Raw genomic sequence first — 11,517 nt, 5'->3', positions numbered from 1 at the left:
TGTCCCCTCAGTGTGTGACACTGCTGTCCCTGTCCCAGCTGCCGCGCTGGACCCCCGCCCTGCGGTCACTCTTGTCCCCATGGGGTGACACTGACCCTGTATAGGGTGACAGTGACTCTGGGGGGTGACAGTGACCCTGTGGGGGGTGGCAGTGTCCCCTCAGTGTGTCCCTGTCCCTTTCCCTGTCCCTGTCCCAGCTGGCCGCCCTGGACCCCGCACTGCGGTCACTCTGCCCTGTGGTCACTCTTGTCCCATGGGGTGACACTGACCCAGCAGTGTGTGACAGTGACTCTGGGGGGTTGACACTGAGCCAGTGGGGTGACACTGACCCCTGAGTGTGTCCCCTGTCCCTGTCCCTGTCCCTGTCCCTGTCCCTGTCCCTGTCCCAGCTGGTCGCACTGGATCCCGCGCTGCGCTCGCTCTTCGCCCAGGCCGGGGTCCCTGGCGGGTGACAATGACCCCATAGGGTGACAGTGCCCCTGTAGGGGGGTGGCAGTGATTCTGGCGATGGCAGTGTCCCTGCAGTGTGTGACACTGCTGTCCCTGTCCCTGTCCCTGTCCCTGTCCCTGTCCCTGTCCCTGTCCCAGCTGGTCGCACTGGACCGCGCGCTGCGCTCGCTCTTCGCCCAGGCCGGGGTCTCTGTGGGGTGGCAGTGATTCTGGGGGTGACAGTGCCCCTGTGGGGGGTGGCAGTGTCCCCTCAGTGTGTGACACTGCTGTCCCTGTCCCTGTCCCTGTCCCAGCTGGCCGCCCTGGACCCCGCGCTGCGCTCGCTCTTCGCCCAGGCCGGGGTCAGCGAGCGGCACTTGGCCGACGCCGAGACCTCGCGGCTGATCCGGGACTTCATCGAGCGCCGGGGGGGGCTGCAGGCCGTGCGCGAGGAGATGGGACAGCAGGGTGGGACAGGGGACACGGGGGACAGAGGGGACATGGGGACAGCAGGGTGGGACAGGGACAGGGGGACAGAGGGGACAGCAGGGGGGGACACGGACAGGGACAGGGGACAGCAGGGGGGGACACGGACAGGGGGACATGGGGACAGCAGGGGGGGACACGGACAGGGGACATGGGGACAGCAGGGTGGGACACGGGGACACGGGGGACAGAGGGGACATGGGACACGGGGACAGCAGGGTGGGACAGGGGACACGGGGACAGCAGGGGGGGACACGGACAGGGGACATGGGGACATGGGGACATGGGGACAAAGGGGACACGGGACACAGGGACAGCAGGGTGGGACACGGACAGGGACAGGGACATGGGGACACTGGGGACAGATGGGACAGCAGGGTGGGGACACAGACAGGGGGGAGAGAGGGGACAGGGGACATGGGGACAGCAGGGTGGGACACGGACAGGGGACAGCAGGGTGGGACATGGACAGGGGACATGGGACACAGGGACAGCAGGGTGGGACACAGGGACACGGGGGACACGGGGGACACGGGGGACACGGGGACATGGGGGACATGGGGACATGGGGACAGGGGACACGGGACAGGGGACATGGGGACAGAGGGGGACAGAGGGGACACTGGGACATCGGGAACACCAGCGACAGTGGGGACACAGGACAGATGTGCCAGCAGGGTGGGACACGGACACAGGACACGGGGACACAGGGACATGGGGACAGTGGAGACATGGGGACACGGGACAGGGACAGGGGACACTGGGGACAGATGCGGCAGCAGGGTGGGACATGGGGACAGAGGGGACAGATGGGACAGCTGGGGACAGTGGGGACACCGGGCACACCGGGGACGTGGGGACACCGGGGACAGATGGGATAGCTGGGACACTGGGGATGCTGGGGACACGGGGACAGATGGGGACAGTGGGGACAGCTGGGAGGGACCTGAGGGTGGGAGTGGACACACCTGGGGGGCACCTGGGGTGGACATGGGGACACCTAGGGGGCACCTGGGGATACCTGGAGGCACCTGGGCACACCTGGGGGACACCTGGGGGTACCTGGCCACACCTGGGGGTGGGGCTGGGCACACCTGGGGACACCTCCGGGGGTCTCTGTGCCCCCTCTGACCCCTCCCCCTCCTCTCTCTCCCCCCCAGGGCCGCCCCCTCCCCCCCCGGGCCGCGGCAGCTCCGCCCCTCCCCCCGCTCCTCCCTCCGCCCCTCCCCCCCCCTCCGCCCGCTCCCGCTCGGGGGTCCCGGCCCCTCCCCCACCCCGCTCCGGCCCCGCCCCTCCCCCGGCCCCGCCCCCTCCGCGAGGCCCCGCCCCTCCCCCGCGAGGCTCCGCCCCCTCCGGAGCGGCCGCTCCTCCCCCTCCCCCCCCTCCGCCGCCCCCTCCCCCCCCCCGGGGGCGCCCCCCCCGCGACCCCCCCGGGCCGGGGGGCGCTGCTGGACCAGATCCGCCAGGGGGTGACGCTCAACAAGGTCAGGGACCCCAGAAATGGGGAGGGGGGCCCAGAAATGGGGGGGGGACCCTAAAAATGGGGAGGGGACCGCAGAAATGGGGGGGGACCCCAGAAATGGGGAGGGGGCACCAAAAATGGGGGCGTGAGAGCCCAGAAATGGGGGGAATCCAAAAAAGGGGGGGTGGGACCCCAAAAATGGGCAGGGGACCCCAAAATTGGGGAGGGGACCCTAAAAATGAGGGGTGGGACCCCAAAAATGGGGAGGGGGGCACCAAAAAGTGGGGGGGATCCAAAAAAGGGGAGATGGAACCCCAAAAATGGAGGGTGGGACCCCAGAAATGAGGAGGGGACCCCCAAAAATGGGGAGGAGGCCCAAAAAGAGGGGGTGGGACCCCCAAAATGGGGGGGTGGGACCCCCAAAATGGGGGGAGTGGGACCCTCTGTGAGGGGGGTCCAAGGGGGGGGTCCCGGGACCTTTGGGGGACCCCCATGGGATGGGGGAGGGGCTCTTCCCTGCCCGTTTTTTTTGGGTGGGGGGTCCCGTTGTTATTTCTGGGGGGGGGGGGATGTTCGGAGGGGTTTGTGGGGGAGGGGCGGTGGGGGAGGGTCCTGCCTGACCCCTCCCCTGCTCCTCCCCCTCCCCAGACCCCTGAGACCCCCGAGGGGGGCGCGGGTCCCGGCGCGGGGGGGCTCGTGGGGGCTCTCATGGACGTGATGCAGAAGCGGAGCCGGGTCATCCATTCCTCGGGTGAGACCCCTCCCCAAAAACCCCAAAACCCCCCCCAGACCCCCAAAAACTGTCAAAGAACCCCCAAAACCCCTCAAAACCCCCCAAAAAATGTCAAAGAACCCCCAAAAATCCCCCAAACCCCCAAAAATGTCAAAGAACCCCCAAAACCCCCTCAAAAACCCCCCAAAAATGTCAAAGAACCCCCCAAAATCCCCCCAAACCCCCAAAAAATGTCAAAGAACCCCCAAAACCCCCCAAAAAATGTCAAAGAACCCCCCAAAATCCCCCCAAACCCCCAAAAAATGTCAAAGAACCCCCAAAACCCCCCAAAAAATGTCAAAGAACCCCCAAAATCCCCCAAACCCCAAAAAATGTCAAAGAACCCCCAAAACCCCCCCAAAAAAAGTCAAAGAACCCCCCCAAAACCCCCCCAAAAATGTCAAAGAACCCCCAAAAAATCCCCCAAACCCCCAAAAACTGTCAAAGAACCCCCCCAAAACCCCCAAAGACTTCCCAACCCCCCCCAAAACCCCCAAAAATTCCCAAAAACCCCCAAAGAACCACCAGCCCCCCCCCAAAAAAAAATCCCAAAGCCCCCCCCCCAAAAAAAACCCCAAAATCCCTCCAAAAAGCCCCAAAGTAACTGCGAAACCCCCAAGAACCCCGAAAGACCCCCCACAGACCCCCAAAAACCCCTCAAAAACCCCCCAAGAACCCCTAAAGACCCCCTTAAAAATCCCCAAGACCCCTCCCCAAAATCCCTCTAAGACCTTCCAAAAACCCCCAAAGACCCCCCCGAACCCTCCCCGCGAATCCCCAGAGACCCCCTCAAAACCCCAGAAACCCCCCCAAAACCCCAAAGACCCCCAAAACCCCCCAAACCCCCCCAAAGACCCCAACCCCCCCCCCCAAAAAAGCCCCCCCTGACCCCCCCCCACCCATTTCCCCCCCCCCCAGATGAAGGCACGGCCAGCGAGGAGGAGGAGGATGACGATGAATGGGACGATTGAGGACCCCTCCCCCCCGCTCCCCAGGACGCCCCCAGACCCAAAATGGGCCCCCCCCGCCCCTCCCCCACCCGCTCGGAGCCCCTCCCCCAGCTCGGGGGGGGAGGGGCCTCGGCTGTTCCTGCCCCTCCCCCCTTTTCCATCCCATCCCCTCCCCCCCTTGTGCCCCCCCGCAGATGGCAAATAAACGCAGGAGTCACGTGACCGCTGGCCTCGTTAATTAATTAATTCATTAATTAATTAATTACCGTTTAATGAGCTCGGCTCGAGGAGGGGAAGCGGGAATGGAGCGGCTCGGGGAGGGGCTCCCGGGGGATCCCGGCGCCTCCAGCGGCTCCAAACCGGGAAAAACCGCGGGGAAAATGGGGAAAAAACGGCGGAATTCGGGATCGGCGCCGCGCGCGGGGGCTGCTGGGAGCGGCATGCAAATGAGGCAGCGCCGCGGCCAATGGGAATCGGTCAATTCAGGCCGGTATGTAAATGAGGCAGCGCGGGTGCTGCTGGGCGCGATATGCAAATCAACCGACTGGACGACCAATGGCGGGATCAGATATTATGCAAATGAAGCAGCGCGGCGACCAATAGAGAGCTGGCGGGAAGCGGTCAGTATGCAAATAAATCACGGCGCCAGCCAATGGGAGGCGCACAGCAAGCTGTCAGTATGCAAATCAGCACACGGTTCAGCCAATGGGCGCTGGGCGCGGGCGGAGGAAGCTCCGCCCCTCGCGCTGCCCGCCGGGCGGAAGCGGCGCCAGAAAAAAAAAGGGAAAAGGCGGAAAAAGACAAAAAAAAAGCGGCGGCGGCTGAAAATGGCGGAAAATTTAAAAGGTGGCGCGAGCGGGGCGGGCCCGAGGGGTCTCCGGGGGAGCGTGAGGGGGAGAACGCGGGCGGGGGGCGCTCTGAGGGGGCGGCGGCGCTTCCCGCGCGCGGCCGTTGGCGCCTGAGGGAAGTGGGGGGGGGAAAGTGGCGGGAACGCGCGGGGGGGGAGGGGAGCGTGTGAGGGACGGGGGGGGGGCTCTGTCCTGTCCCCAAATCCCCCCCTCAGTGTCCCCCTCACCCGCCCGGGGTCCACCCCTCCGGGTTGGCGATGTCGTGTGGTCGCGACAGAGAGAGCGGCGTGGGTTGGGTTGGGCAGGGGGGGCTCTGTGTGAGGTGGGGAGGGGCGGGGGGGGCTGTGGTGTCACCTGTCCCCTCACGGCCCACCCCGATGTGTCCCCCCTTCCCTCGGTGACACCCCCAGAGCGCTCCGTGTGCTGCCTGTCGCGACAGAGCGAGCGCTGTGGGCAGGGCAGGGCAGAGAGGGCTGTGTGAGGTGGGGGGGGGGTCTGTGGTGTCACCTGTGGTGTCACCTGTCCCCTCACGACCCCCCATGGTGTGTCCCCTTCCCCCGGTGACACCCCAGAGCGCTCCGTGTGTTTCCTGTCGCGACAGAGCGAGCGCTGTAGGCAGAGCAGGGCAGGGCAGGGGGGGCTGTGCGAGGTGGGGGGGGCCTGTGTGAGGTCGGGGGGGGTCTGTGGTGTCACCTGTGGTGTCACCTGTCCCCTCACGACCCCTCCTCTGTGTCCCCCTTCCCCTGGTGACACCCCCAGAGCGCTCCCGTGTGCTGCCTGTCGCGACAGAGCGAGCGGTGTGGGTGGGCTCGGGGGGGCTCTGTGTGAGGTGGGGGGGGCTGTGGTGTCACCTGTGGTGTCACCTGTCCCCTTTCCCCCCCGGTGACCCCGCAGAGTGCTCCGTGTGCTGCCTGTCGCCGTGGTCGCAGCTGCAGGAGCTGTGCCGGCTGCAGCGCGTGCGGTGCCGCGCCCTCGGCGTCACCCGCCGCAACCTCGGCGACTTCGAGGTGGAGCTGCTGTGCGACTACCGGCGAGTGCGGGTGAGCGCGCGGCACCCCCGAAATGGGAACTAACCCGGGACCCCCGAAATGGGAACTCACCCAGGACCCCCTAACCGGGACCCCCGAAATGGGACCTAACCCAGGACCCCCTAACCGGGACCCCCGAACTGGGAACTAACCTGGGACCCCCTAACTGGGAACCCCGAAATGGGACCTAACCCGGGACCCCCTAACCGGGACCCCCGAAATGGGAACTAACCCGGGACCCCCTAACCAGGACCCCCAAACGGGACCCCTGAACTGGGAACTCACCCAGGACCCCCGAACAGGACCCCCACAGATACTGGGAATCCCAAACTGGGAACTAACCCAGAACCCCCAAACCGGGACCCCTGAACCAGACCCCGAAATGGGAACTAACCCAGGACCCCCAAACCAGGACCCCTGAATGGGACCCCCAAACTGGGAACTAACCCAGGACCCCCGAACGGGACCCCCACACATTCTGTGACCCCCAAACTGGGAACTCACCCAGGACCCCCTAACCAGACCCCTGAACCAGGACCTCCCACAGACACTGAGACCCCTGAACTGGGACCCCCACAGACACCGAGACCCCCCAAACTGGGACACCCGCACAGACAGCGGGAATCCGGCAGGGACCCCCGAACCTGGACCCCTGAACCAGGAACTGACCCGGGACACCCGAACGGGACCCCCAAACTGGGAACTAACCCAGGACCCCCAAACCAGGACTCCCAAACCCACAGACACCAGGAACTGACCCAGGAACCCCAAACCATGACCCCCCACAGACACTGGGAACCCAGCCAGGACCCCCAAACCGGAAATGACACCCCAAGAATCTCTGACCCTGTTAGGCCCCAGAGGGTCCCTGGGCACTGGGGTTATTCCAGGACCCCCCAGACCCTCGTGAGACCCCCAGAGTCCCCCACATTCCTGAGTCCCTCCTGACCTTGTGAGACCCCACAGGGTGTCCAGATACTGGGGTCACTCTAGGATTGGGGTCACTCTAGGACCCTCCTGATCTTGTGAGACCCCAAAGGACCCCCACAATGGGGTCACTGCAGGACCCCCCAGACCTTGTGAGACCCCCAGAGTCCCCCAGATTCCTGGGTCCCTCCTGACCTTGTGAGACCCCACAGGCTCTCTGGACACTGGGGTCACCCCAGGACTGTGCTGACCTTGTGAGACCCCAAAGGACCCCCACAATGGGGTCACTCCAGGACCCCCCAGACCCCATGAGACCCCCCAGAGTCCCCCACATTCCTGTGTCCCTCCTGACCTGGTGAGACCCCCACAGGGTCTCTGGACACTGGGGTCACTCTAGGACCCCCTGACCCTATTAGGCCCCAAAGGACCCCCACAATGGAGTCACCCCAGGACCCCCCAGACCCCATGAGACCCTCAGAGTCCCCCACACTCCTGTGTCCTCCTGAGACCCCACAGGCTCTCTGGACACTGGGGTCACCCCAGGACTGTGCTGACCTTGTGAGACCCCAAAGGACCCCCACACTGGGGTCACTCCAGGACCCCCCAGACCTTGTGAGACCCCCCAGAGTCCCCCACATTCCTGTGTCCCTCCTGACCTGGTGAGACCCCACAGGCTCTCTGGACACGGGTCATTCTAGGATTGGGGTCACTCCAGGACCCCCCTGACCTCATGAGACCCCTGGGTGCCCTAAATCCTGGACTCCTCCAGATTCCTCGGTCCCCCGCTGACCTTGTGAGACATTGGGGTCACTCCAAGACCTTTTGAGCCCCCAGCCGGGGGTCCCCACTGCCCACCCCCATACCCCAACCCCCCGTTATCCCCCCCCACAGGACGAGGAGTTCTACCTGGTGAAGTGGCGCGGTTACCCCTCCTCCGCCAACACCTGGGAGCCGCGCCGCAACCTGCGCTGCCGCGGGCTGCTGCAGCAGCTGCACGCCGACCTGGCGCGCGCCCCGGGCGGGCCGGTGCGGCCGGGGCCCCGCGGGCTGCCCGCCCGCGCCGTGTCCTACCTGGCGCAGAAGGCGGAGCAGCGGCGGGCGCTGCGGCGCTGGGAGCGCCACCTGAACCGCACGCGCAGCCACCGCGGCCGCATCGCCGTGGAGAACGAGGTGGACCTGCACGGGCCGCCCCGCGACTTCGTCTACGTCAACGAGTACAAGGTGGGCGCGGGCGTGGCGCTGACCCCCGTGGCGGCCGGCTGCGAGTGCCGGGACTGCCTGGCCGAGGCCCACGCTGGCCGGGGGGCTGCTGCCCCGGCGCCTCGCGCAACAGGTTCGCCTACAACGAGGCCGGGCAGGTGCGGATCCGGGCGGGGCTGCCCATCTACGAGTGCAACTCGCGCTGCCGCTGCGGCGCCGAGTGCCCCAACCGCGTGGTGCAGCGCGGCATCCGCTACGACCTGTGCATCTTCCGCACCGGCGACGGGCGCGGCTGGGGCGGTGCGCACGCTGCAGCGCATCCGCAAGAACTCCTTCGTCATGGAGTACGTGGGGGAGGTGAGTGACACAGGTGTGACACAGGTGTGATACAGGTGTGTGTGAGACACTACAGGTGTGTGTGACACAGCACAGGTGTGTGTGACAGGTGTGTGTGACACAGCACAGGTGTGTGTGACAGGGCTGGGGCGTGCGCACGCTGCAGCGCATCCGCAAGAACTCCTTCTTCATGGAGTACATGGGAGAGGTGAGCTCAGGTGTGGGACAGGTGTGATACAGGTGTGAGACAGGTGTGTGTGACACAGCACAGGTGTGTCTGACAGGTGTGACACAGTACAGGTGTGCCCAGATGTGTGGGGTGGTCCAAGTGTGCCCCAGGTGTGAGGCAGTACAGGTGTGTGGGGTGGTCCAGGTGTGCCCCAGGTGTGACATGGTCCAGGAGGCAGTACAGGTGTGTGGGGTGGTTCAGGTGTGGTACAGGTGTGAGGCAGTACAGGTGTGTGGGGTGGGTCAGGTGTGACGTGGTACAGGTGTGTCCAGCTGTGGGGGGTGGTTCAGGTGTGACATGGTGCAGGTGTGCCCAGCTGTGTGGGGTGGGTCAGGGGTGGTCAGGTGTGCCCAGGTGTGTGACAGGTGTGTCCCTGTCCCAGATCATCACCTCGGAGGAGGCGGAGCGCCGGGGACAGGTGTACGACCGCCAGGGCGCCACGTACCTGTTCGACCTGGACTACGTGGAGGACGTGTACACCGTGGACGCCGCCCACTACGGCAACATCTCGCACTTCGTCAACCACAGCGTGAGTCGGCTCACCTGGGCTCAGGTGTGGTTTACCTGGGCACAGGTGTGGGCTTACCTGGGCTCAGGTGGGCTCACCTGGGCTCAGGTGTGGCTTTACCTGGGCTCAGGTGGGCTCACCTGGGCTCAGGGGTGGGTTTACCTGGGCTCAAGTGTGGGTTTACCTGGTTCAGGTGTGGGTTTACCTGGGCTCAGGGGTGGCTTTACCTGCCCACAGGTGAGGCTATACCTGCTCACAGCTGTGCCTTTACCTGTGCAGAGGTGTGGCCTTACCTGCCTTGTGGGTGGAGCTCCCAGCACCTTTTCCCCCAGCTGTGGGTGTGGCTCACCTGCCAGGTGTGGCTCACCTGTTGGGGTGGGTCAGGAGCTGTGGGTGTGGCTCACCTGTGGGTGTGGCTCACCTGTGGGTGGGGCTCACCTGGGGGTGGGGCTCACCTGGGGGGCGGGGCTCACCTGCCAGGTGTGGCTCACCTGCCGGGCGGGGCAGTGTGACCCCAACCTGCAGGTGTACAACGTGTTCATCGAGAACCTGGACCAGCGCCTGCCCCGCATCGCCCTGTTCGCCACCAGGCCCATCCGGGCCGGCGAGGAGCTCACCTTCGACTACAACATGCACGGTACTGACACACACCTGGCACACACCTGTACCTGTCACACACCTGTACCTGATACACACCTATCCCTGTCACACACCTGTCCCTGCCCCAGGCCCATCCGGGCCGGCGAGGAGCTCACCTTCGACTACAACATGCACGGTACTGACACACCTGGCACACACCTGTACCTGTCACACACCTGTACCTGTCACACACCTGTACCTGATACACACCTATCCCTGTCACACACTTGTCACTGTCACACACCTGTACCTGTCACACCTGTCCCTGGCACACCTGTCTCGCACAGACCTCCCTCCCCTCAGCTCACCTGCACTGTGGGGTCAGGGTCACACCTGGGGGTTCCTGGCTGTACCTGGAGAGTTCTTGGGCACACCTGGAGGGTTCCTGGTCACACCTGGGGGTTCCTGGGCACACCTGGGGGGTTCCTGGGCACACCTGGGAGGCTCAGAGCCACACCTGGGGGGTTCCTGGGCACACCTGGGCAGTTCCTGGTCACACCTGGGGGGTTCCTGGGCACACCTGGGCAGTTCCTGGTCACACCTGGGGGTTCCTGGGCACACCTGGGCAGTTCCTGGTCACACCTGGGGGTTCCTGGGCACACCTGGGCAGTTCCTGGGCACACCTGGGCAGTTCCTGGTCACACCTGGGGGTTCCTGGGCACACCTGGGCAGTTCCTGGGCACACCTGGGGGTTCCTGGGCACACCTGGGGGTTCCTGGTCACACCTGGGGGTTCCTGAGCACACCTGGAGGGTTCCTGGTCATACCTGGGGGTTCCTGGGCACACCTGGGGGGTTCCTGGGCACACCTGGAGGGTTCCTGGTCACACCTGGGGGTTCCTGGGCACACCTGGGGGGGTTCCTGGGCACACCTGGGGATTCCTGGGCACACCTGGGGGTTCCTGGGCACACCTGGGCAGTTCCTGGGCACACCTGGGGGTTCCTGGGCACACCTGGGCAGTTCCTGGGCACACCTGGGGGTTCCTGGGCACACTTGGGGGGTTCCTGGGCACACCTGGGGGTTCCTGGGCACACCTGGGGGTTCCTGGTCACACCTGGAGTGCTCCTGGTCACACCTGGGGGTTCCTGGTCACACCTGGGGGGTTCCTGGGCACACCTGGAGGGTTCCTGGGCACACCTGGGGGTTCCTGGTCACACCTGGAGTGCTCCTGGTCACACCTGGGGGTTCCTGGGCACACCTGGGGGGTTCCTGGGCACACCTGGAGGGTTCCTGGTCACACCTGGGGGTTCCTGGTCACACCTGGGGGGTTCCTGGGCACACCTGGAGTGCTCCTGGTCACACCTGGAGGGTTCCTGGGCACACCTGGGGGGTTCCTGGGCACACCTGGGGGTTCCTGGTCACACCTGGGGGGTTCCTGGTCACACCTGGGGGGTTCCCGGGCACACCTGGGGGTTCCTGGGCACACCTGACCGCCCCCAGGTGCAGCTGAGCCCACCTTTCCCCGCAGTGGACCCCGTGGACGCCGAGAGCACCCGCATGGACTCCAACTTCGGGCTGGTGGGTGGGGTCCCTGGGGGGCTCCCCCCGCGCCCGCGGGCCGCATCGAGTGCAAGTGCGGGGCGGCCTCGTGCCGCAAGTTCCTGTTCTGAAACACCTGGGCCACACCTGGGCCACACCCACCGCACACCTGGGCCACGCCTCCACTGCCGCCCGCCGCGCCTGGGGGGGGTGGGGGGGGTTCTG

General features: G+C 65.7%; 2 protein-coding genes across 2 annotated transcripts in view; both read left to right on the top strand.

Annotated features, from left to right (window-relative positions):
* The window catches only part of LOC135291946 (actin nucleation-promoting factor WAS-like), a 7,447-nt gene extending 3,126 nt beyond the window's left edge, over positions 1-4,321 (top strand). The window contains 5 exon segments of the mRNA XM_064406188.1: positions 486-897; positions 2,076-2,251; positions 2,253-2,399; positions 3,026-3,128; positions 4,068-4,321. Coding sequence (XP_064262258.1) covers positions 486-897; positions 2,076-2,251; positions 2,253-2,399; positions 3,026-3,128; positions 4,068-4,120 — 891 coding nt within the window. The 3' untranslated portion in view covers positions 4,121-4,321.
* A 51-nt stretch (positions 4,322-4,372) lies between these two features.
* Positions 4,373-11,458, top strand: SUV39H1 (SUV39H1 histone lysine methyltransferase). Its single transcript, XM_064406195.1, is given in 9 exon segments — positions 4,373-4,945; positions 5,842-5,987; positions 7,794-8,195; positions 8,198-8,401; positions 8,403-8,459; positions 9,050-9,196; positions 9,683-9,812; positions 11,282-11,368; positions 11,371-11,458. Coding segments are annotated over 9 exon segments (1,770 nt in total). The 5' UTR covers positions 4,373-4,401; the 3' UTR covers positions 11,424-11,458.
* The last annotated feature ends 59 nt before the right edge of the window (positions 11,459-11,517 follow it).

Source organism: Passer domesticus, unplaced genomic scaffold (genome assembly GCF_036417665.1).
Source record: "Passer domesticus isolate bPasDom1 unplaced genomic scaffold, bPasDom1.hap1 HAP1_SCAFFOLD_161, whole genome shotgun sequence".
NCBI classification, from domain to species: domain Eukaryota; kingdom Metazoa; phylum Chordata; class Aves; order Passeriformes; family Passeridae; genus Passer; species Passer domesticus.
The sequence above is the reverse complement of the archived record's forward strand: the minus strand, read 5'-3'. Positions and strand labels throughout refer to the sequence as shown.